At 46.5% G+C, this 24,380-nt stretch overlaps 1 protein-coding gene across 1 annotated transcript in view; it reads left to right on the top strand.

Annotated features, from left to right (window-relative positions):
- The window catches only part of LOC138657332 (PC-esterase domain-containing protein 1A-like), a 121,217-nt gene that overhangs the window by 81,877 nt on the left and 14,960 nt on the right, over positions 1-24,380 (top strand). The window contains exon 10 of the mRNA XM_069745066.1: positions 13,732-13,848. Within this exon, the coding sequence (XP_069601167.1) occupies positions 13,732-13,848 (117 nt within the window). The remainder of the gene's footprint in view (positions 1-13,731; positions 13,849-24,380) is intronic.

Genomic DNA, 24,380 nt, shown 5'->3' on the forward strand with positions numbered 1-24,380 from the left:
TGTGAATTCTGTTGTCGGGCTCCCTCCTGTGGTCATGAATGGTACTTCGGCTGGTTCTGTCCATGGACTTCCTCTGGTGGGTGTTTCTGCGTTTCCTTCCACAGGTGACGAGGTTAATTCGTTAGCTGCTGCTCTATTTAACTCCACTTAGATCTTTGCTCCATGCCACCTGTCAATGTTCCAGTATTGGTTTAGTTCACTCCTGGATCGTTCTTGTGACCTGTCTTCCCAACAGAAGCTAAGTTCCAGCTTGTATTTCTTTGGTTTGCTATTTTTCTGTCCAGCTTGCAATTTTTATTGTTGTCTTGCTTGCTGGAAGCTCTGGGACGCAGAGGGAGCGCCTCCGCACCGTGAGTCGGTGCGGAGGGTCTTTTTGCGCCCTCTGCGTGGTCTTTTTGTAGGTTTTTGTGCTGATCGCAAAGTAACCTTTCCTATCCTCGGTCTGTTCAGTAAGTCGGGCCTCACTTTGCTAAATCTATTTAATCTCTGTGTTTGTATTTTCATCTTAATCACAGTCATTATATGTGGGGGGCTGCCTTTTCCTTTGGTGGAATTTCTCTGAGGCAAGGTAGGCTTTATTTTTCTATCTTCAGGGCTAGCTAGTTTCTTAGGCTGTGTCGAGTTGCATACGGAGCGTTAGGCGCAATCCACGGCTATTTCTAGTGTGTTTGATAGGATTAGGGATTGCGGTCAGCAGAGTTCCCACGTCCCAGAGCTCGTCCTTTATTATCAGTAACTATCAGGTCATTCCGTGTGCTCTTAACCACCAGGTCCATTATTGTCCTGACCACCAGGTCATAACAAGCGTGACCACGTAGGTGACCGGGTTGAGCTGTTGGTGGACGACGTACGGGCCCTCCCAGGCTGCCTGAAGCTTACCCTTTGGTACGGGGACCAGCACCCACACCTTTTGACCCACGTGGTAGGTCCGCTCCCGGGCATTCTGGTCATACCAGTGCTTCTGGTCAGCCTGAGCCTGTGTTATGTTGTCATGCACCAACTGCGTCAAGGTCTGCATTTTGTCACGGAAGCGCATGACATACTCCACTATGGACACTTCAGAAGGGTTCGGCTCCTCTTCCCAGGATTCTCTTACCAACCCAACGGTTCCCCGAACTCGCCTACCGTACAGGAGCTCGAAGGGGGAGAACCCCGTCGAGGCCTGCGGAACCTCTCGGTAAGCGCCCTTGTGTCTCAACCAGCATGCGTAGCATCTGTTTGAGGGTGCCATTGAAGCGTTCACATAAGCCATTGGACTGTGGGTGATACGCACTCGATACCAGGTGCTTCACCTGCATGCTCTTACAGAGAGCCTCCATTAGGCGAGACATAAATTGGGTCCCTTGATCAGTAAGCATTTCCCTGGGAACCCCTACACGTGAAAAGATGGCCAACAGGGCATCCTCCACCTTATCTGCCCTAGTTGATGACAGAGCTACTGCCTCTGGGTAACGGGTAGCGTAGTCTACCACAGTAAGAATATATCGCTTTCCAGAGCTGCTGGGGACGGCCAGCGGGCCCACAATGTCCACCGCGATTCTCTGGTAAGGCTCCTCTATCACTGGCAAAGGGATCAGGGGAGCCTTAAGAGCCGGCCCCGCCTTCCCCACTCTTTGACAAGTGATACAGAAGCGGCAGTAGTTTGTCACATCTGTCCCCATCTTAGGCCAATAGAAGTGTTGAGACAGCCGTGCCTTAGTTTTGCTGATCCCCAAGTATCCAGCTAGCGGGATCTCATGGGCAATCCGTAACAACTCACCCCGGAATTGCTGCGGGACGACCAGCTGTCTTTCCCTCAACCACTCCTTTTGTGATTCTCCGGGTGGTGGTGACTGGCTTCTGCGCTTCCGATCTACGGTTGGCCTCATAGGCATCGGCAATCTGCTCTGCTGCTTTCGTCACATCTTTGGGTTCTCTGTCCATCACGAACTGTCGCACCTCAGCTGGGCAAAGATGAAAGAACTGGTCTTTGATCATCAGGTCTCGCAGCTGTGCAAATGTGGTCACTGACAGTCCTTGGGTCCACTGGTTAAAGTGGGTCCCCAGTCCATGCACCACATCACTGTAACTGTCGTGTGGGCCACGTTGGAGGGTCCGGAATTTTCTACGGTACACCTCGGGCTGGTACTTGGCTATCAGGGCCTGCTTGATGGCCTCATAGTCTCCATCTTGTTCTTGAGGGAGGGCAGCGAATGCCTCCAGAGCTTTGCCTCTCAGCCCTGGTGTCAGTTATCGGGCCCATTCATCTGTAGGCAGCCGGTACTGTGGACTAAGAACACCTAGTGTTCGAAACGCGTTCAGCTGTATCATGGTCGTCCTTCCGTTTATTGGATATTGCTGATTTTTTACATGCAGTGTTTCCTCTTTTTTAAAACAATTTGGAATAAAAACTTTTGATTTTATATACTTTCCTGAGCTGGATTCCTCTTTCATTCTCATCGTTTCCAGAGAGCCTTGGCAGAAGCTCTTTCCGTGCTCGGACTGAATAAATCCCATGGAGATTACTCAAAAAGGGTGAGCTGAAATTTTGTGTGTGTTTAGCCGGTACTGTCTGCAGGCTTTCTCAAAGGCCCACAGAAAAGTGTCCAAGTCCCCGTCCTTCTCCATAAGAGGAAAGTGATCGGGCGGGGGCTTAGGTATCTGGGCACTGCTGGGCTCACTGCTCCGGGCGGTGGAGGGCATCACCCCCTGCCGGAGCATCTTCAGTTCGTGTTCTCGCTGGGCTTGGCGCTCGGCTCTCTCAGCCTCCCGCTCGGCTCTCTCAGCCTCCCGCTCGGCTCGGGCCTCTCTCTCGGCTTGCTGGGCCTCCTGCCGGTATTGCTGAATCAGCTGCCGACGTCCCTCATGGTCGTCAGTGGGGAATTCTTTCAAGGCCGCCTGCAGGTGGGGGTCCAATTCGCCCTGGTTGCTAGTCGGGCCCGTATTCAATGGTTGGACCTCTGCTGCAGCACCATGTTCGCTTGTGCTGGCTTCTGCGGCCACTGAGCTCTGAGAGTGGTCTAGAGCGGCTTCCCATTGCACCAGAACTGCGACCAGTTGGGCTTTGTTTTTGCCCGCAAAGTCAATGTGCTGTGACTTGCATAAGGAAATAAGGGTGTCTCTGGTCTGCTGCTCATAAAAGACTTCTCCCAGCACAACCATGGTTGCCAAATAAAAGATAGGACAGAAAAATGAAGAGAAAGGGAAGGGATAATTACCAGTACACAATTGTCTCAAGACTAAAAAACACTGAGTTCGTTCTCCAAACTTATTTGCGCAGAGTCCTCGCAAGAACTTTCTGCAAGTTTTTAGTGAGGGGAATGATTGCTCAAACCAAATCACTAATGCTCTAATATCCCACCGCCTTGCCACCAATTTGTCACGATTCACGCCGTGACCGTCACCCCTACGTCACGGATCGGGGTGACTTTAGGCCAACAGACGGCTATCACATGTGCAGGGGGGCTTATCTTAGTTATCCCTCCACTGCTAACCATGTGATGAAACAACACACACAAGGCTATTGACCTCTTAGTTTACAGCAGGGGCTTATTTTAGGTATCCCACTGCTCTTCACTATAGCACGAACTGCAGGGATTTATGTATATCCCGCTTACAGTTCCACTTAACACTTGCAGCTCTCTGGCGCCCCCCTTACTCTCAGGTCAGATTAGGTACTGCACCCTGGGTAATTAGTCGCCAGACAGGCTGCCTGCTATGTACTGGCTATTGGGCACGCTGCAGCGACGCGATAAACTACTCCCACTCAGGCAGGAACAATAATTATTAACGCCGCAGTCGCTACAATATCACCCAAAAGCCTGCACGGTAAGCTGCCACCAGCTTCGATTAAACGGGTCCGAAGTTAACCAAAAAACAGTAGCGTAATTCCCTTCAGAAGACAGGGTACGTTTTAGAACAGGAGAACGAACTAGTATTAAATAATATACCCCATCAAAAGTTTCAGGCAGTGTTTATAAATGGTTATATAAAGATGTTACAATATGAGACAATTGAAAATATGTACAAGATAATTACAAAATAAACAGGGATTACATAAGAAAAGGTACAACTCACATGTTCTCAGTTCATATCAGTTCAGGCAACCAGGCTAGTGGGGGGGGGGTTCCATCTGTCCCAGTGCATTGGATACGCTCTTCAGATCAGACTCACATGTTCTCCCAGCAGCAGACTGACTCCTGGGATCTGGCCAGACAGTTATAGCTGCAGCCTGTGACATCCCAGAAAGGGGTTGGATCACCTCGTCCCTCCTACCTCTTCAGTCTTAGTAATTCAACCTTAAATTTGTCTAATTTCTATAACTCCGCTCCAGAACATGTCATGGTCATAATAAACCCAGCATTCATCTCGTATTAACATTGGCATTCTAACGAGATCAATTATGTCATATGTGTGATGCGTCATTACAGAGAAATCCCTACTTTTTTACCTGATGGAGTTAGAAGCTCAGGTTTACCGTGGTGGATAGATCCACCGAGGGAGATTAACATAGTAACATAGTAACATAGTTAGTAAGGCCGAAAAAAGACATTTGTCCATCCAGTTCAGCCTATATTCCATCATAATAAATCCCCAGATCTACGTCCTTCTACAGAACCTAATAATTGTATGATACAATATTGTTCTGCTCCAGGAAGACATCCAGGCCTCTCTTGAACCCCTCGACTGAGTTCGCCATCACCACCTCCTCAGGCAAGCAATTCCAGATTCTCACTGCCCTAACAGTAAAGAATCCTTTTCTATGTTGGTGGAAAAACCTTCTCTCCTCCAGACGCAAAGAATGCCCCCTTGTGCCCGTCACCTTCCTTGGTATAAACAGATCCTCAGCGAGATATTTGTATTGTCCCCTTATATACTTATACATGGTTATTAGATCGCCCCTCAGTCGTCTTTTTTCTAGACTAAATAATCCTAATTTCGCTAATCTATCTGGGTATTGTAGTTCTCCCATCCCCTTTATTAATTTTGTTGCCCTCCTTTGTACTCTCTCTAGTTCCATTATATCCTTCATGAGCACCGGTGCCCAAAACTGGACACAGTACTCCATGTGCGGTCTAACTAGGGATTTGTACAGAGGCAGTATAATGCTCTCATCATGTGTATCCAGACCTCTTTTAATGCACCCCATGATCCTGTTTGCCTTGGCAGCTGCTGCCTGGCACTGGCTGCTCCAGGTAAGTTTATCATTAACTAGGATCCCCAAGTCCTTCTCCCTGTCAGATTTACCCAGTGGTTTCCCATTCAGTGTGTAATGGTGATATTGATTCCTTCTTCCCATGTGTATAACCTTACATTTATCATTGTTAAACCTCATCTGCCACCTTTCAGCCCAAGTTTCCAACTTATCCAGATCCATCTGTAGCAGAATACTATCTTCTCTTGTATTAACTGCTTTACATAGTTTTGTATCATCTGCAAATATCGATATTTTACTGTGTAAACCTTCTACCAGATCATTAATGAATATGTTGAAGAGAACAGGTCCCAATACTGACCCCTGCGGTACCCCACTGGTCACAGCGACCCAGTTAGAGACTATACCATTTATAACCACCCTCTGCTTTCTATCACTAAGCCAGTTACTAACCCATTTACACACATTTTCCCCCAGACCAAGCATTCTCATTTTGTGTACCAACCTCTTGTGCGGCACGGTATCAAACGCTTTGGAAAAATCGAGATATACCACGTCCAATGACTCACCGTGGTCCAGCCTATAGCTTACCTCTTCATAAAAACTGATTAGATTGGTTTGACAGGAGCGATTTCTCATAAACCCATGCTGATATGGAGTTAAACAGTTATTCTCATTGAGATAATCCAGAATAACATCCCTCAGAAACCCTTCAAATATTTTACCAACAATAGAGGTTAGACTTACTGGCCTATAATTTCCAGGTTCACTTTTAGAGCCCTTTTTGAATATTGGCACCACATTTGCTATGCGCCAGTCCTGCGGAACAGATCCTGTCGCTATAGAGTCCCTAAAAATAAGAAATAATGGTTTATCTATTACATTACTTACTTCCCTTAGTACTCGTGGGTGTATGCCATCCGGACCCAGAGAGTTATCTATTTTAATCTTATTTAGTCGATTTCGCACCTCTTCTTGGGTTAGATTGGTGACCCTTAATATAGGGTTTTCATTGTTTCTTGGGATTTCACCTAGCATTTCATTTTCCACCGTGAATACCGTGGAGAAGAAGGTGTTTAATATGTTAGCTTTTTCCTCGTCATCTACAACCATTCTTTCCTCACTATTTTTTAAGGAGCCTACATTTTCAGTTTTTATTCTTTTACTATTGATATAGTTGAAGAACAGTTTGGGATTAGTTTTACTCTCCTTAGCAATGTGCTTCTCTGTTTCCTTTTTGGCAGCTTTAATTAGTTTTTTAGATAAAGTATTTTTCTCCCTATAGTTTTTTAGAGCTTCAATGGTGCCATCCTGCTTTAGTAGTGCAAATGCTTTCTTTTTACTGTTAATTGCCTGTCTTACTTCTTTGTTTAGCCACATTGGGTTTTTCCTATTTCTAGTCCTTTTATTCCCACAAGGTATAAACCGCTTACACTGCCTATTTAGGATGTTCTTAAACATTTCCCATTTATTATCTGTATTCTTATTTCTGAGGATATTGTCCCAGTCTACCAGATTAAGGGCATCTCTAAGCTGGTCAAACTTTGCCTTCCTAAAGTTCAGTGTTTTTGTGACTCCCTGACAAGTGCCCCTAGTGAAAGACAGGTGAAACTGTACAATGTTGTGGTCGCTATTTCCTAGATGCCCGACCACCTGCAGATTTGTTATTCTGTCAGGTCTATTAGATAGTATTAGGTCTAAAAGTGCTGCTCCTCTGGTTGGATTCTGCACCAATTGTGAAAGATAATTTTTCTTGGTTATTAGCAGAAACCTGTTGCCTTTATGGGATTCACAGGTTTCACTTTTTTTTTTCGATTTTTCCAAAGCGTTTGATACCGTGCCGCACAAGAGGTTGGTACACAAAATGAGAATGCTTGGTCTGGGGGAAAATGTGTGTAAATGGGTTAGTAACTGGCTTAGTGATAGAAAGCAGAGGGTGGTTATAAATGGTATAGTCTCTAACTGGGTCGCTGTGACCAGTGGGGTACCGCAGGGGTCGGTATTGGGACCTGTTCTCTTCAACATATTCATTAATGATCTGGTAGAAGGTTTACACAGTAAAATATCGATATTTGCAGATGATACAAAACTATGTAAAGCAGTTAATACAAGAGAAGATAGTATTCTGCTACAGATGGATCTGGATAAGTTGGAAACTTGGGCTGAAAGGTGGCAGATGAGGTTTAACAATGATAAATGTAAGGTTATACACATGGGAAGAGGGAATCAATATCACCATTACACACTGAACGGGAAACCACTGGGTAAATCTGACAGGGAGAAGGACTTGGGGATCCTAGTTAATGATAAACTTACCTGGAGCAGCCAGTGCCAGGCAGCAGCTGCCAAGGCAAACAGGATCATGGGGTGCATTAAAAGAGGTCTGGATACACATGATGAGAGCATTATACTGCCTCTGTACAAATCCCTAGTTAGACCGCACATGGAGTACTGTGTCCAGTTTTGGGCACCGGTGCTCAGGAAGGATATAATGGAACTAGAGAGAGTACAAAGGAGGGCAACAAAATTAATAAAGGGGATGGGAGAACTACAATACCCAGATAGATTAGCGAAATTAGGATTATTTAGTCTAGAAAAAAGACGACTGAGGGGCGATCTAATAACCATGTATAAGTATATAAGGGGACAATACAAATATCTCGCTGAGGATCTGTTTATACCAAGGAAGGTGACGGGCACAAGGGGGCATTCTTTGCGTCTGGAGGAGAGAAGGTTTTTCCACCAACATAGAAGAGGATTCTTTACTGTTAGGGCAGTGAGAATCTGGAATTGCTTGCCTGAGGAGGTGGTGATGGCGAACTCAGTCGAGGGGTTCAAGAGAGGCCTGGATGTCTTCCTGGAGCAGAACAATATTGTATCATACAATTATTAGGTTCTGTAGAAGGACGTAGATCTGGGTATTTATTATGATGGAATATAGGCTGAACTGGATGGACAAATGTCTTTTTTCGGCCTTACTAACTATGTTACTATGTTACTATGTTACTTTCCCAGTTAATATCCGGGTAGTTAAAGTCCCCCATAACCAGGACCTCATTATGGGTTGCAGCTTCATCTATCTGCTTTAGAAGTAGACTTTCCATGGTTTCTGTTATATTTGGGGGTTTGTAACAGACCCCAATGAGAATTTTGTTACCATTTTTCCCTCCATGAATTTCGACCCATATGGACTCGACATCCTCATTTCCTTCGCTAATATCCTCCCTTAAAGTGGACTTTAGACAAGACTTTACATAGAGACAAACCCCTCCTCCTCTCCGATTTTTACGATCCTTTCTAAACAGACTGTAACCCTGTAAGTTAACTGCCCAGTCATAGCTTTCATCTAACCATGTCTCGGTTATTCCCACTATGTCAAAGTTACCTGTAGATATTTCTGCTTCTAGTTCTTCCATCTTGTTTGTCAGGCTTCTGGCGTTTGCGAGCATGCAGTTTAGAGGATTTTGTTTTGTTCCAATCTCCTCGCTGTGGATTGTTTTAGAAATGTTCTTACCTCCCATCTGAGTATGTTTTCCTGTGTCTTCTTTGTTCAAGTCTAATGTTTTTCTTCCCGTCCCCTCTTCTTCTAGTTTAACGCCCTCCTGATGAGTGTAGCGAGTCTTCTGGCGAATGTGTGTTTCCCAGGTTTGTTGAGGTGTAGTCCATCTCTGGCGAGGAGTCCATCGTACCAGTAATTCACACCGTGGTCCAGGAATCCGAATCCTTGTTGTCTGCACCATCGTCTTAGCCAGTTGTTTGCATCAAGGATCCTGTTCCATCTCCTGGTGCCATGCCCGTCTACTGGAAGGATAGAAGAAAAAACTACCTGTGCATCCAGTTCCTTTACTTTCTTCCCCAACTCTTCAAAGTCTTTGCAGATTGTCGGTAGGTCTTTCCTTGCCGTGTCATTGGTGCCAACATGTATCAGAAGAAATGGGTGGACGTCCTTGGAGCTGAAGAGCTTTGGTATCCTATCGGTCACATCCTTGATCATCGCACCTGGAAGGCAGCATACTTCTCTTGCAGTTATGTCCGGTCTGCAGATGGCTGCTTCTGTGCCTCTCAGTAGTGAGTCTCCCACCACCACCACTCTTCGTTGCTTCTTGGCTGTACTTTTTGCTGTCACTTGTTGCTGTGTGCCCTTTTCTTTTTTGCTTGCTGGTATTGCTTCATCCTTAGGTGTGCCATCTTCATCCTCTACAAAGATTTGATATCGGTTCTTCAGTTGTGTGGTTGGTGATTTCTCCATGGTCTTCTTGCTTCTTTTGGTCACATGCTTCCACTCATCTGCTTTTGGAGGTTCTCTGACACTTTTTTCACCTTCTGTGACCAGTAGAGATGCTTCTGTTCTGTCTAGAAAGTCTTCATTCTCTTTGAATGAAGAATATGTATTTTCCTGTTCCTATCTTAAATGGTTTGCCTAATATCTTACAAAAACAGAACAAAGAACTTCCATGGATTCTAGAGATTTCTAATCCAGTTATAGCTGGAGAAGATTTTGAGCCTTCCAAATCGATCGTAAATTCCTTTGCTCTCAGAGCTAGAGGCAATAACATCTCTCTTCCCCCATACATTGAAAAGGAGAGCTCTTGGCTGAGAGAAAGGGAAGCGGGGCTTTTTAGCCCGCAGCCTGGCTAACAAGAGAAACTCAACTTACATGATATTTCATACAACATCGTGACACGTCGGCTTCGTCAGGGGGCAGTGCTGGAGCATGAGATAGCTATGTCCGCTTCGTTGTTGTTGTGCAATAGGAATGAATGGATTTGTGTGTTATAAGAACATGAGAAGAGCATAAGAGCTGTACATGGTAGGAGAGTAGAGAGGGACTGATGTGGATGGATTGCACAGAATGTGTGAAAGGTAGATGTGAAAGGGAGCAGCAGCTAGAACATAGATTGAGCAAATATATATGGAAAATACAATGTGCAGCACAAAGGAATTGTTGGCAAGTGAGTTTGAGTAGCTCAGGCTACTTTCACACATCAGGTTTTTTGTATCAGGCACAATCCGGTGAATGTTTGAAAAACCCGATTCGGTGAATGTTTGAAAAAAACAATCCGGCGCAGATTGTGGAAAACTGATGCGACGGATCCGGTTTTTCGACGGATCCAGCTATCATATCTAGATAATTGGATAAAAAAAAATGTAAGCATGCTCAGTTTAAAAAAACAGAATCCGGCGCCGGAATCCGTCATTTTCCAGATCAGTCACCTTCTGGCTCCCGTAGGCTTCCATTCTAGCAAACAGCTGGAAGTGCGCTTCCGGCTTTTTCGCCAGAGACAAAAAACGCTGCTATGGACGTTTTTTCAAGAAACCGGACACTGCAGATTTGCCGGATCTGGCTAAAACCGGACGAAATGCAAGGTCATCCGGCGCAATCCGGCAGTAATACAAGTCTATGGGAAAAGAAAACGGATCCAGCGGCAACATTCGGATGCCGGATCCGTTTTTTTGAAAATTAGCCGGATTGAGTCTGACGGTGAAAACCTGATGTGTGATAGTAGCCTTACATTAATACCCGGTCTCCTGCCCTGTGCACTGCTGTGCGCTTTGACAAATTGTGCTCTCAAGCCTTCCCCTTGGCCATTTCTTAATTTATAGCGAATTTTGTGCTTAGATCTCAGTCTAATTTAACTCGTCAATCAACTGATTTAAGACAGGAGGAGTCAATAATATGCAAAGACAAACAAGCAGAAAGCAATATGGAGCATAAATTCTTCACGCTGAGTAAGAACCTAAACAATATGCACACTTTATTCCAAGTGCATTTTCTTCAAAGTGCCAGGCAGTTGAACATGGAAGTTAGACAGGGCAGGAGACTGGTAAGAAATTCAAAGAAACCTATTTCCAGAACATTTGGATTGCAACAAATATTCACGATCAGTATTTGCACAATTTATATCCTGGATGCTGCATTCACTCACATTCACTGTCTTTTCACACAGTCTTCACACTCCATCTTTATCAGCCCCTCTCTCCTCTCTTCTCCTATGTTCAGCTCTCACGCTCTTTTCCCAATCCTAAACTGCACAGATCCAGTCAGTCCCACCATACACCACAATGGACGCTCTCGCAAATCACTTAACCATCTGCTCACTGTTTCTGTCCTCATTCTCCTAGTTGCAGGAGACATCTCTCCCAACCCCGGCCCTTCTTGTTATATTAAGTCAAACACTTCTCCTACTACACTCAGAAACCCTGCAAATCTCATTACTATTCCCTGCTTGCCTTCTGTCTCTTTTACCTGTGGCCTCTGGAATTCTGGCTCAGCGTATAATAAACTCTCCTTCATCCATTACTTCTTCCTTTCTGATCTTCTTAACTTTCTAGCTCTTACTAAAACCTGGATCCAGCAGTCAGACACCACCTCCACTGCTTCTCTCATATGGTGGCCTATATTTCTCTCATACCCCGAGATCTGACAACTGACCAGTTGGAGGTGTTGGTCTCCTCCTAATAACCAGATGTACCTTTCAGGTTATCCCTCAAGTACCCTCACTTGTCTTCCCTTCTTTTGAGGTCCATTCTGTCAGACTCTACATCCCCTTCTCCATGCGAGTGGCGGTGGTGTATCGCCCTCCGGGTCCCTCCTGTCAGCTCCTGGAAAACTTTGCCACTTGTTTTCCACACGATCTATCCTGTGACATCCCCACCCTCATGATGGGAGACATTAACATCCCCATTTGTTTTCTGCTCTCCCTATCTGCCGCTCACCTTTTATCTCTAACCTCCTCCTTTGGCCTTTCACAGCTTACTAACTCTCCTACAAATGAAGACGGAAACTCCCTGAACCTGGTGTTCTCCTGGCTTTGCTCAGCCCATGATTTCCCCAACTCCCCTCTCCTGCTCTCTGACCACAACCTTCTTTCATTCTCTATCAAGAACTGCCATCCCACTCAGGTCACCCCCACTTCCCTCACCTATAGAACACCCAGGCCATTAACACCCAGAAGCTTACGAAGACCTTGCAGTTATCACTGGCCCCTATCTCCTCCATCTCCTGTCCTGATTCTGCACTAAAGCATTATAATCACACACTGCAATGTGCCATGGATGAAGCTGCACCTCCTATACATAGAACAACTCGGCACAGACGGCGACAACCCTGGCACACGCTGCAAACACGTTTCCTGCAGCGGTGCTCCAGGTGCACTGAACGTTTGTGGAGAAAATCCAACCTGACTGAAGATTTCATCCATTATAAGTTTATGCTTAAGACCTACAACACTGCCCTTCACCTCTCCAAAGAAACCTATTTCAACACCCTCATCACCTCGCTGTCCAATAACCCGAAACATCTCTTTGACACTTTTCATTCGCTGCTCAACCCAAGAGTGCAGGCCCCAACCACGGATCTCTGTGGTGATGATCTGGCCAGTTATTTCAAAGAAAAAAATTGATCACATCCGACAGGAAATTTTCTCCCAATCCCCTCATACCATAAACAAACAAAAGCACCACAAACCGACCAAGCAGTCCAATATTAAATAGTTTTATTTTCTTAATATGTAATTCCAATAAAAGAAGAAGGTACAAAACGGGAAAGTAATTACAGGTAAAAATTATAGGCCACAAAGCCAAAATCCAAATGGTACAGAAAAAATAGTACGAGGAGAACAATGAAGCACACCCAGGAGAAAATGCTATATAAATCGAGCTGGGCGAAACACAACAGTATATGAAGTGGTAAAAAAAACTATAGGGATCATAAATACATGGATAAACAGGTTATGTTGGCAAAAAAATCAAGGTGAGTATCACAAACCCTGGTGTGACCAGTGAGTGTAAGGTATCAAAACCATCAAAAGAAATCAGCATAAACACACAATTATATAAAACAACCATTGTGCTGAAGTGACTCAAACATGGTAAAATCCTAAGTAAAAAAGTGAAATACTGACAGCAAATAATACCAACGTAGGGTAAGTGTAAAAGTAAAGAAGAGGCAGGTGATCAGAGTGAAAGATGTAAGAATGGTATCAGTAAGGAAAGACACTCACAGTGAGACTGTAAATCCCTGGCTCCTGGACGGCGTCCTCCCCAACGCGCGTTTTGGCTCTTTGCCTGACGAAGTGGCTTCAGAACAACTCTGTGACCATTCCTGACCGGCCCAGCCAGAGCCCTGACCTAAACCCAACTGAGCATCTCTGGAGAGACCTGAAAATGGCGTCCACCAACGTTCACCATCCAACCTGACGGAACTGGAGAGGATCTGCAAGGAAGAATGGCCGAGGATCCCCAAATCCAGGGGTGAAAAACTTGTTGCATCATTCCCAAGAAGACTCCTGGCTGTACGAGCTCAAAAGGTTCTTCTACCCAATACTGAGCAAAGGGTCTGAAGACTTATGACCATGAGAGATTTCAGTTTTCTTTTTTTAATAAATTTGCAAACATTTCTACATTGTCTTTTTTTCCAGTGAAGATGGGGTGCAGACTGTACATTAATGAGAAAAATGAACTTTACTGAATTTACCAAATGGCTGCAATGAAACAAGGAGTGAAAAATGTAAAGGGGTCTGACTGCTTTCTGCACCCACTGTACATATCCTGTATACTGCCTCATTGATACATTCCGTATGTTTTCTGTATTCCAGGTTCTCCGCCCTTTGGGAAAGACATCCCGCCAATGTTCGCCAGCATGACCCCCAACTGCTTCACCCGTCCTTCACGTCATGACCCCGCAGTCAGGAACCATGGTGGGATCTATAGAGGTGAGGTCAGAGCCATAACCACGGTCAGCACCACTACACTGCAGAGGCCTCAGACCTCCCCTGACCGCACACAGCTGAGGGGTTGTTACAGTCAGAGCGTGCACTAGAGGGTGTCAAACTGAGCAATTGCCCATAGTCCTCATCCCCAAATGGGCCCCCAGATTTTACAAGTCAGAAACTGCCCTGATAATGACAGCTCTACATCACGGCAGTGTCTGAAGTTAAACTGTAGAAGGACCCTTGGTGATACCGTGATCACGTGAGGAAAGGACCTTCACCCTGCGGAAGTGTAGAGGAACGAAGAGGTGGAGACATCGTGGTATTCAGTGTGTGTGCAGCGTGTGTGTGTGCAGCAAGACGTGTGTGTGCAGCATGACGTGTGTGCGCAGCATGATGTGTGTGCAGCATGACGTGTGTGCAGCATGACGTGTGTGTGTGCAGCATGATGTGTGTGTGCAGCATGACGTGCAGCATGTGTGTGTGTGCAGCATGATGTGTGTGCAGCAAGACGTGTGTGTGCAGCATGACGTGTGTGTGCAGCATGACGTGTGTGTGCAGCATGACGTGTGTGTGCAGCATGATGTGTGTGCAGCATGACGTGTGTGTGCAGCATGACGTGTGTGTGCAGCATGACGTGCAGCATGTGTGTGTGTGTGTGTGCAGCAAGACATGTGTGTGCAGCATGACGTGTGCGTGTGCAGCATGATGTGTGAGTGTGCAGCATGATATGTGTGTGCAGCTTGGTGTGTGCAGCATGACGTGTGTGTGCAGCATGACGTGTGTGCGCAGCATGACGTGTGTGTGCAGCATGACGTGTGTGTGCAGCTTGGTGAGTATGTGCAGTATGAAGTGTGTGTGCAGCTTGGTGTGTGTGTGCAGCATGAATTGTGTGTGTGTGCAGCTTGATGTGTGTGTGTGCAGTATGAAGTGTGTGTGTGATAACATGAACGTTCAGCGTGGATTACTGGGTGACCCGTGAGGCCCCATTAGTAGACTAGGCCCTGACCACTACAATCCACACACGAGCTGTGAGCCAGCCCGTCCTCCTCATTCTGCTGCGCGTCGTTACACCGTCACAGACCAGCGTCGCTCCCACAGGCGGTTTCTACACGTGTTGCGTTCGTTATACGACACGTGTGTGACCTGCGCCATATGTGGACAGTCGCCCCCTCCATGGACGGCAGGCTGAGAGTGCAGAGTCCTCGTGGTGGTGTCGGCCGTACTTGCCCCTGTGTTGCCCCTTGCTCCCTGTTTGTGCTCGCTCCTCTGTGACCTCGGTACACGCCGGCGCCATCACTGACTTATGTGGGAGATGATAACGTCCGGGGCAGCTTCATTGTTCTGTGACTTCTCTACATTATTATGTCTCTGCCCTAATTATCTACAAATAACACAAAACATCAGATGGGAAATATCACACCCAACATGGAGGAAGGCTGCACAACAAGGAAACTGTTCACCCTTCTATGTCTGTAGCCTGAAGTGTGTGTGTAACATTGTGTGTAACGTTATTATTATTATTATTTATATAGCACCATTAATTCCATGGTGCTGTACATGAGAAGGGAGTTACATACAGGGTTATAGATATCGTTTACAGTAAACAAATTTACAATAACAGACTGGTACAGAGGGGAGAGGACCCTGTCCTTGCAGACTTACATTCTACAGGATGGTGGGGAAGAGACAGAAGGTCAGGGTGCTGCAGCTCTGGTGGTGGTGAGGCGGCAGCTCTGGTGGTGAGGCAGCAGCTCGGGTGGTGGTGAGGCGGCAGCTCGGGTGGTGGTGAGGCGGCAGCTCTGGTGGTGGTGAGGCGGCAGCTCTGGTGGTGGTGAGGCGGCAGCTCTGGTGGTGGTGAGGCGGCAGCTCTGGTGTTGGTGAGGCGGCAGCTCTGGTGGTGGTGAGGCGGCAGCTCTGGTGGTGGTGAGGAGACAGCTCTGGTGGTGGTGAGGCGGCAGCTCTGGTGGTGGTGAGGCGGCAGCTCTGGTGGTGGTGAGGCGGCAGCTCTGGGGGTGGTGGTGAGGCGGCAGCTCTGGTGTTGGTGAGGCGGCAGCTCTGGTGGTGGTGAGGCGGCAGCTCTGGTGGTGGTGAGGCGGCAGCTCTGGTGGTGGTGAGGAGACAGCTCTGGTGGTGGTGAGGCGGCAGCTCTGGTGGTGGTGAGGTGGCAGCTCTGGTGGTGGTGAGGCGGCAGCTCTGGTGGTGGTGAGGCGACAGCTCTGGTGGTGGTGAGGCGGCAGCTCTGGTGGTGGTGAGGTGGCAGCTCTGGTGGTGGTGAGGCGGCAGCTCTGGGGGTGGTGGTGAGGCAGCAGCTCGGGTGGTGGTGAGGCAGCAGAATGGTTATTGCAGGCTGTAGGCTTTCCTGAAGAGATGGGTTTTCAGGTTCCATCTGAAGGATCCGAGGGTGGTGGATAATTGGACGTGTTGAGGCATGGAATTCCAGAGGCTGGGGGATATTGTAACATTGTGTGTGTGTAACATTGTGTGTAGTATGGAGAGTGTGTATGTAACATTATGTGCGTGTGTGTAACATAGTGTAGTATGGAGAGTGTGTGTAACGTGTGTAGTATGGCGGGTGTGTATAACATTGTGTGTAGTATGGAGAGTGTGTGTAACATTGTGTGTAGTATGGAGGGTGTGTATAACATTGTGTGTAATATGGCTAATGTGTGTTACATTGTACTATGGAGGGTGTGTGTAACATTGTGTGTACTATGGCGGATGTGTGTAACACTGTGTAGTATGGAAGGTGTGTGTAACACTGTGTAGTATGGCAGATGTGTGTAACATTGTGTGTAGTATGGAGATTGTGTATGTGTAACATTGTGCAGTATGGCGGGTGTGTGTAACATTGTGTGTAATATGGCGGATGTGTATAACATTGTGTGTACTATGGAGGGTGTGTGTAACACTGTAGTATGGAGGGTGTGTGTAACATTGTGCAGTGTGGAGCGTGTGTGTAACATTGTGTGTAGTAAGGAGGGTGTGTGTAACGTGTGTAGTATGGAGGGTGTGTGTAACATTGTGTGTAATATGGCGGATGTGTGTAACATTGTGTGTACTATGGAGGGTGTGTGTAACACTGTAGTATGGAGGGTGTGTGTAACATTGTGCAGTGTGGAGCGTGTGTGTAACATTGTGTGTAGTAAGGAGGGTGTGTGTAACGTGTGTAGTATGGAGGGTGTGTGCAACATTGTGTGTAATATGGAGGGTGTGTGTAACATTGTATGTAGTATGGAGGGTGTGTGTAACACTGTAGTATGGAGGGTGTGTGTAACATTGTGTGTAGTATGGAGGGTGTGTGTAACATTGTGCGGTATGGCAGGTGTGTGTAACTGTGCAGTATGGAGGGTGTGTGTAACATTGTGTGTAGTAAAGAGGGTGTGTGTAACGTGTATAGTATGGCGGGTGTGTGGTATACAGTGTGTGTAACACACAGCATGTAATTAGCATAGTGTTTATATTATGGAGTCTGTGTAATATACAGTGTGTGTATCATGGTAGGTGCATCATGGAGTGTGTGTGTGCGTGCAATGTACAGTATTTGTGTGGTATAGAATGACTGTTTAACAAACACTGTATACTACGGAGTGTGCATTTCTGTGTGGGTAACGTACGGTGTGTGTAGCATGGTGTGTATGTAACATACATGGGTGTGTATAATGTATAATCCATTATGTGCAGCATGAAGTGTTTGTGTAATTTGCAGGTTGTGTGTAACATACATTGTATGTAAATGTAACAGTGTGTATCTGTGTAACGTACATTGTATGTGTGTAGTATAAAGTGTGTAGCTGTGTATATAGCTGAGAATTATTGTGTGTAACATTGTCTGTCATACAGCACGAATGTGTGACATGGAGTGAGATTGTGTGTAACATGCACTGTGTGTAGCCTGGAGTGTGCCTATGAAAATACAGTGTGTGTGTGTGTGTGTGTGACATTCACTGTTTTCAGCGTGTATGTGTGTGACATACAGTGTGTGTGTGTTGTAAGATGGCCGCCGGACGGGTCCTTGAGGGGAGATATGTGTCATCGCGGTAGTTAGCTGCGGTGATTTGAGCTCAGAAACATACTCCAGTACATATAGTGCTGAGAGAGTTATTTGGCCATTCCAGGGCCGGGTTTTAAGAAGAGTTTTGCAAAAGATGACCCCGGGTGATGACGTCGAGGAGTTCCTGGCAGTGTTTGACAGGGTGACTGAGCAGGAGAAATTGCCTCCAGAGCAGTGGGCGGAGGTTCTGGTGCCATATTTAGCAGGTGAACCGCAGAAGGCGTATTATGACTTGGTTGCAGGACAGAAAAGAATACGCCAAGTTAAAGCCTGAGATCTTGGCACGCTTAGCAGTGACTCTGACTGTCAGGGCGCAACGGGTGCACCAGTGGGCTTATCGCGGTGACAAACCTCCTCGGTCCCAAATGTTCGATCCCCTACACCTGGTTCAAAAATGGTTGCAACCTGAATCCTCCTCCCCAGCACAGATGGTGGAGAGGGTCGTTATGGACAGGTTAATACACTCCATACCCAGGCCCGTACAATCCTGGGTGGCCCAGGGAGATCCCCGTAATGCTGATGACCTAGTGACCCTGGTGGAAAGGTACCTGGCTGTCGAGAGGTCCTTGAGGAAGCAAAGGGGCAGAACCTCCCCATACCGGGGAAACCAAAAGGGGGGTGGGACATTCACAAGCCCAGGAGGAGGTACCTAAGTCAAAAGCCCCATCCTGTAGTATAATTTGTTGGAGGTGTCATACCCCAGGTCACATAGCAGCCCGTTGCGCTATGACCACCGAGCCAATGGACTGCAGCATATAACGGCGCTGCTCATATTTCGCGTATCCCGCCTGCGGTTCTGTTCCTTAACCAGGCAAAGGGTCGCAGGCAGCCCCGTGATGGTAAACAGGGTGCAAGTGACTGGTCTGGACTCGGGAATTTTGGTAACCCTAGTGAGGGCCACAATTACTCATCGGCTGATTCCTGGAAAGAGTCCACTGTATCCATGGCGATGCTAAGGACTACCCTGTGTTCCAGGTGGTTATCAACACAAACTGTGGCAGCAAGTCCCATGAGGTCGGCGTGGCCAAGGACCCATTGCACCCTACTATAATAGGGCGGGACTTTGTATTACTTTGGGACTTGTGGGGAAAAGGGAGGACGTCGGGTTGTCCAGACAGCAGCCAGTTCGCTCCCAAAGAAACTGCGTCGCAGGCTGCGGATGACAGGTTTCCGTTTTCTGTGCTTGTTGGTGATGAAGATGAGGCAGCATCCACTGAGGCCAACATCCCTGAGCTGGAGGTGTCCGGGGCAAAATTTGGAGCCGCCCAACTCTGGGACCCAACTCTTAAAGGGCATTTGACAATGTAACTGTATTAAATGGTGTGCCTCAGGAGCCGGGAGCCGACAGTCGGTTCCCTCATTTTGCTGTGATTGGAGATGCTTTAGAGGGTAACCAAGCCAAAATGTGAGGTGATAGAGCATTTATTAGTACCAGGGCCCTATAGATGCAGGGTGTTAGACGTGGCTCATTCCCATGTGTTGGGTGGTCACCTTGGGGCAGATAAGACCCAGGAACACATTCTGCAGAGATTCTACTGGCCTGGGTGTTACAGAGAAATTGTGAACTATTGTCATTCCTGCCCCACACACCAGCTGACCTCCCCAGTAACCCACTTCTGCAGTTCTCTGGCACCGTTGCCCATCATCGAGGTGCCATTCGAGCGAATGGTGATAGACCTGGTGGGACCCCTGTAAAGTCCGCAAGAGAACATCAATATATTGATGGTCCTGGATTATGCTACCCGGTACCCAGAGGCGGTGCCCTTGAGAAATGCCTCTGCCAAGTGTATTTCTTAGAAGCTGATCCATATCTTCTCCCGTACCAGGCTGCTGAAGCAGATACTAACAGACCATGGACCCTCCTTCATGTCAAATGTCATGAGGGAGCTGTGCAAGCCCCTAAAGTTTCCCAGCTCAAAACCTCAGTTTATCATCCCCATACTGATGGGCTGGTGGAGAGGTTTAACAAAGCCTTGAAGGCAATGCTGAAGAAAGCAGTGGAGAAGGACAGCCGAGACTGGGACTGTTTGCTGCCTTACCTGTTGTCCTCCATCAAGGAAGTTTGCCAAGCTTCCACCAGCTTCTCCCCATTTGAACTGCTCTATGGACAACACCCTCGAGGACTCCTGAATGTGGTAAAGGAATCCTGGAAAGCTGAGACCACCCCCTATAGAAAGAAGCGTGGTAGAGCATGTCACCCAGATGCAAGAGAGGATTGCCATCGAGATGCCCATGGTGAAGGAGCACCTCCTCAAGGCTCAGGAAGCCCCATCCAGGGTGTATAATAGGTCAGCAAGGGTAAGACAGTTCAAACCTGGGGATCGAGTACTTGTGCAGGTGCCTATGGTGGAGACCAAATTCCTGGCCAACTGGAAGGGTCCCTATGAAGTAGTGGACAAAGCTGGTGACGACAACTGCAAAATCCACCAACCAAGGAAGCGGAAGCCCTACGAGGTGTACCACATGAACCTGATTAAACTGTGGCAGGGCAGAGAATCTGTGGAAGCTTCTTGGGTGCTGGCCAAGTCCAATGTCATTGCAGAGGATGTTAAGGTGTCAGACACCTTGTCCCACTCACAGAAGCAGCAGTGCTGAGAGTTGCTGCAGCGTAATGAAGATCTGTTTTCAGAACTGCCAGGTTGGACGAAGGTCATAGAGCATGATGTCCTGACGCAGTCTGATGTCTGGGTCAACTTAAAGCCTTATCGGATTCCCGAAGCCCGCTGAGAGTTGATCTCAAGGGAGGTGAAGCGGATGCTGAGCCTGGGAGTCATCGAGGAATCCAAGAGTGGCTAGTCCAGTCCAATAGTTTTAGTGCCAAAACTGGATAGGGAATGGCGTTTTTGCAACCACTATAGGAAGCTGAACGAGGTGTCTGAGTCCGATGCCTACCCAGTTAATTGAGAGGCTAGGGCCTGCTCGGTATATTACTACCCTTGATCTCACAAAAGGGTATTGACAAATTCTCATGTCCCAAGATGCCAAGGAGAAGACTGCCTTTTCAGCGCCAGATGGATGCTTCCAATATACAAGGATGCTGTTTGGGTTACAAGGCGCTCCAGCAACGTTCCAAAGAGCCATGGACCGGATCTTAGCTCCCCACAAGGAGTACGCAGCGGCCTACCTGGACGATATTGTGATCTTCAGTCCGGATTGGGGAAGCCATCTGACAATGGCCAGGCAATATTTGATGCTGTGCGGAATGCGGGTTTTTCCATAAACCCGAAAAAATGTGCCTTCGGAATGGAGAAAGAGATACTTGGGCTACGTTGTAGGCAGGGGTGAAATAAAGCCCCAGATAAATAAAGTTGAAGCTGGCCACAACCCCTCTCAAAGAAGCAGGTCACGGTGTTCCTGGGCATTGTGGGCTATCACCACAAGTTTATCTCAAACTTCGCCATGGTAGCCGCCTTCCTGACAGATCTCCTTAAAGGGACAAAGTCGGCTATGGCTAAGTGGTTTCCAGAAGCTCACATGGCTTTCCAAGAACTGAAACTGGCCCTGTGTAAACAGCTAGTGCTGGTAGCACCCGATTTCTCCAAGGAGTTGGTGGTCTAGACGGACACGTGGTTTGTCGGGCTGGGCGCTGTCTTATCTCAAGGGGTGAACGCGGAAGAGCACCCCATAATATATCTTTGCCGGAAGTTGTCATCCTGTGAGAAAAACTATTCCATAGTGGAGAAGGAATGTTTAGCCCTCACGTGGGTGTTGGACTCTCTATGGTACTATCTCTTAGATAGGAGGTTCAGACTAGTGTCAGATCATGCCCCACTGAAGTGGATGAGGGAGAAGGAAGAGAACAATGTTTGTGTGAATAGGTGGTTCCTAGCACTTCAGGATTTTAACTTCCATGTTTAGCATAAGTCAGGGAAACTGCTTGGCAATGCTGACGCTCAGTCGAGGATCCACTGTTTGTTGGCAGAAGGTGCCAAGCTCCCCCCGGCCTTGGGCAAAGAGGGAGGGTACGCAAGATGGCTGCCGGACAAGTCCTTGAGGGGAGATATGTGTCATCGCGGCTATTAGCTGCGGTGATGTGAGCTCGGAAGCATGCTCCAGTACATATTGTACTGAGAGAGTTCCAGGTCATTCCAGAGCTGGGTTTTACAAGGATCATAACTATAATTGTCTATGGGGATGGTGTTCTCACAAAACTCTGAAGTTAGGTTTTCTACCAATTTCCCTGTTCCTGTCACTATTCATGGAAAACAGGTATAGTTCCCTGAACATGCGAAAACCCTAGGGGGTATTTGGTCAGTTTTTACCAGCGGGTATAGTTTTGAGAGAGTGTAACACAGAGTATCATTAGTAGGGTCATATGTGGCATCATACTGTGATGGAAATATATATATATATATATATCATGTAGATCTCACTTGCATGTATACTCCTTTATAATCATATATACTCATATAAACGCAAATATATCTATATACTCAGCTAGTTTATAATCAATTGCTCAACTTGACCATATGAGCTAGGCCAGATGGTTCCTTGGTACTTTCCAAACACCCAGAAAGCGGAACAGCACCAGATGTATTCAGTGATGATCAGATGTCTCAACTTTGTCCTAGATGCAAAGAGCTACATTTTAGTTGCTTAATCAGCATTCATATGTGCATTAATCACAATATTTCATATACAGTATATTTAGATAACCAATAACAGAGGAGCTAGACAATATGGTAATTAACTAACCACCCTTAACCACCTCCTTTATATATGCAATTATAAATCCATGTATGTACAATAAGTCATCAGTATTACATAGTAACATAGTAACATAGTTAGTGAGGCTGAAAAAAGACATTTGTCCATCCAGTTCAGCCTATATCCCATCATAATAAATCCCCAGATCTACGTCCTTCTACAGAACCTAATAATTGTATGATATAATATTGTTCTGCTCCAGGAAGACATCCAGGCCTCTCTTGAACCCCTCGACTGAGTTCGCCATCACCACCTCCTCAGGCAAGCAATTCCAGATTCTCACCGCACTAACAGTAAAGAATCCTCTTCTATGTTGGTGGAAAAACCTTCTCTCCTCCAGACGCAAAGAATGCCCCCTTGTGCCCGTCACCTTCCTTGGTATAAACAGATCCTCAGCGAGATATTTGTATTGTCCCCTTATATACTTATACATGGTTATTAGATCGCCCCTCAGTCGTCTTTTTTCTAGACTAAATAATCCTAATTTCGCTAATCTATCTGGGTATTGTAGTTCTCCCATCCTCTTTATTAATTTTGTTGCCCTCCTTTGTACTCTCTCTAGTTCCATTATATCCTTCCTGAGCACCGGTGCCCAAAACTGGACACAGTACTCCATGTGCGGTCTAACTAGGGATTTGTACAGAGGCAGTATAATGCTCTCATCATGTGTATCCAGACCTCTCTTAATGCACCCCATGATCCTGTTTGCCTTGGCAGCTGCTGCCTGGCACTGGCTGCTCCAGGTAAGTTTATCATTAACTAGGATCCCCAAGTCCTTCTCCCTGTCAGATTTACCCAGTGGTTTCCTGTTCAGTGTGTAATGGTGATATTGATTCCTTCTTCCCATGTGTATAACCTTACATTTATCATTGTTAAACCTCATCTGCCACCTTTCAGCCCAAGTTTCCAACTTATCCAGATCCATCTGTAGCAGAATACTATCTTCTCTTGTATTAACTGCTTTACATAGTTTTGTATCATCTGCAAATATCGATATTTTACTGTGTAAACCTTCTACCAGATCATTAATGAATATGTTGAAGAGAACAGGTCCCAATACTGACCCCTGCGGTACCCCACTGGTCACAGCGACCCAGTTAGAGACTATACCATTTATCACCACCCTCTGCTTTCTATCACTAAGCCAGTTACTAACCCATTTACACACATTTTCCCCCAGACCAAGCATTCTCATTTTGTGTACCAACCTCTTGTGCGGCACGGTATCAAACGCTTTGGAAAAATCGAGATATACCACGTCCAATGACTCACCGTGGTCCAGCCTATAGCTTACCTCTTCATAAAAACTGATTAGATTGGTTTGACAGGAGCAATTTCTTATAAACCCATGCTGATATGGAGTTAAACAGTTATTCTCATTGAGATAATCCAGAATAACATCCCTCAGAAACCCTTCAAATATTTTACCAACAATAGAGGTTAGACTTACTGGCCGATAATTTCCAGGTTCACTTTTAGAGCCCTTTTTGAATATTGGCACCACATTTGCTATGCGCCAGTCCTGCGGAACAGACCCTGTCGCTATAGAGTCACTAAAAATAAGAAATAATGGTTTATCTATTACATTACTTAGTTCTCTTAGTACTCGTGGGTGTATGCCATCCGGACCCGGAGATTTATCTATTTTAATCTTATTTAGCCGGTTTCGCACCTCTTCTTGGGTTAGATTGGTGACCCTTAATATAGGGTTTTCATTGTTTCTTGGGATTTCACCTAGCATTTCATTTTCCACCGTGAATACCGTGGAGAAGAA

Source organism: Ranitomeya imitator, chromosome 1 (assembly GCF_032444005.1).
Source record: "Ranitomeya imitator isolate aRanImi1 chromosome 1, aRanImi1.pri, whole genome shotgun sequence".
Lineage (NCBI taxonomy): Eukaryota > Metazoa > Chordata > Amphibia > Anura > Dendrobatidae > Ranitomeya > Ranitomeya imitator.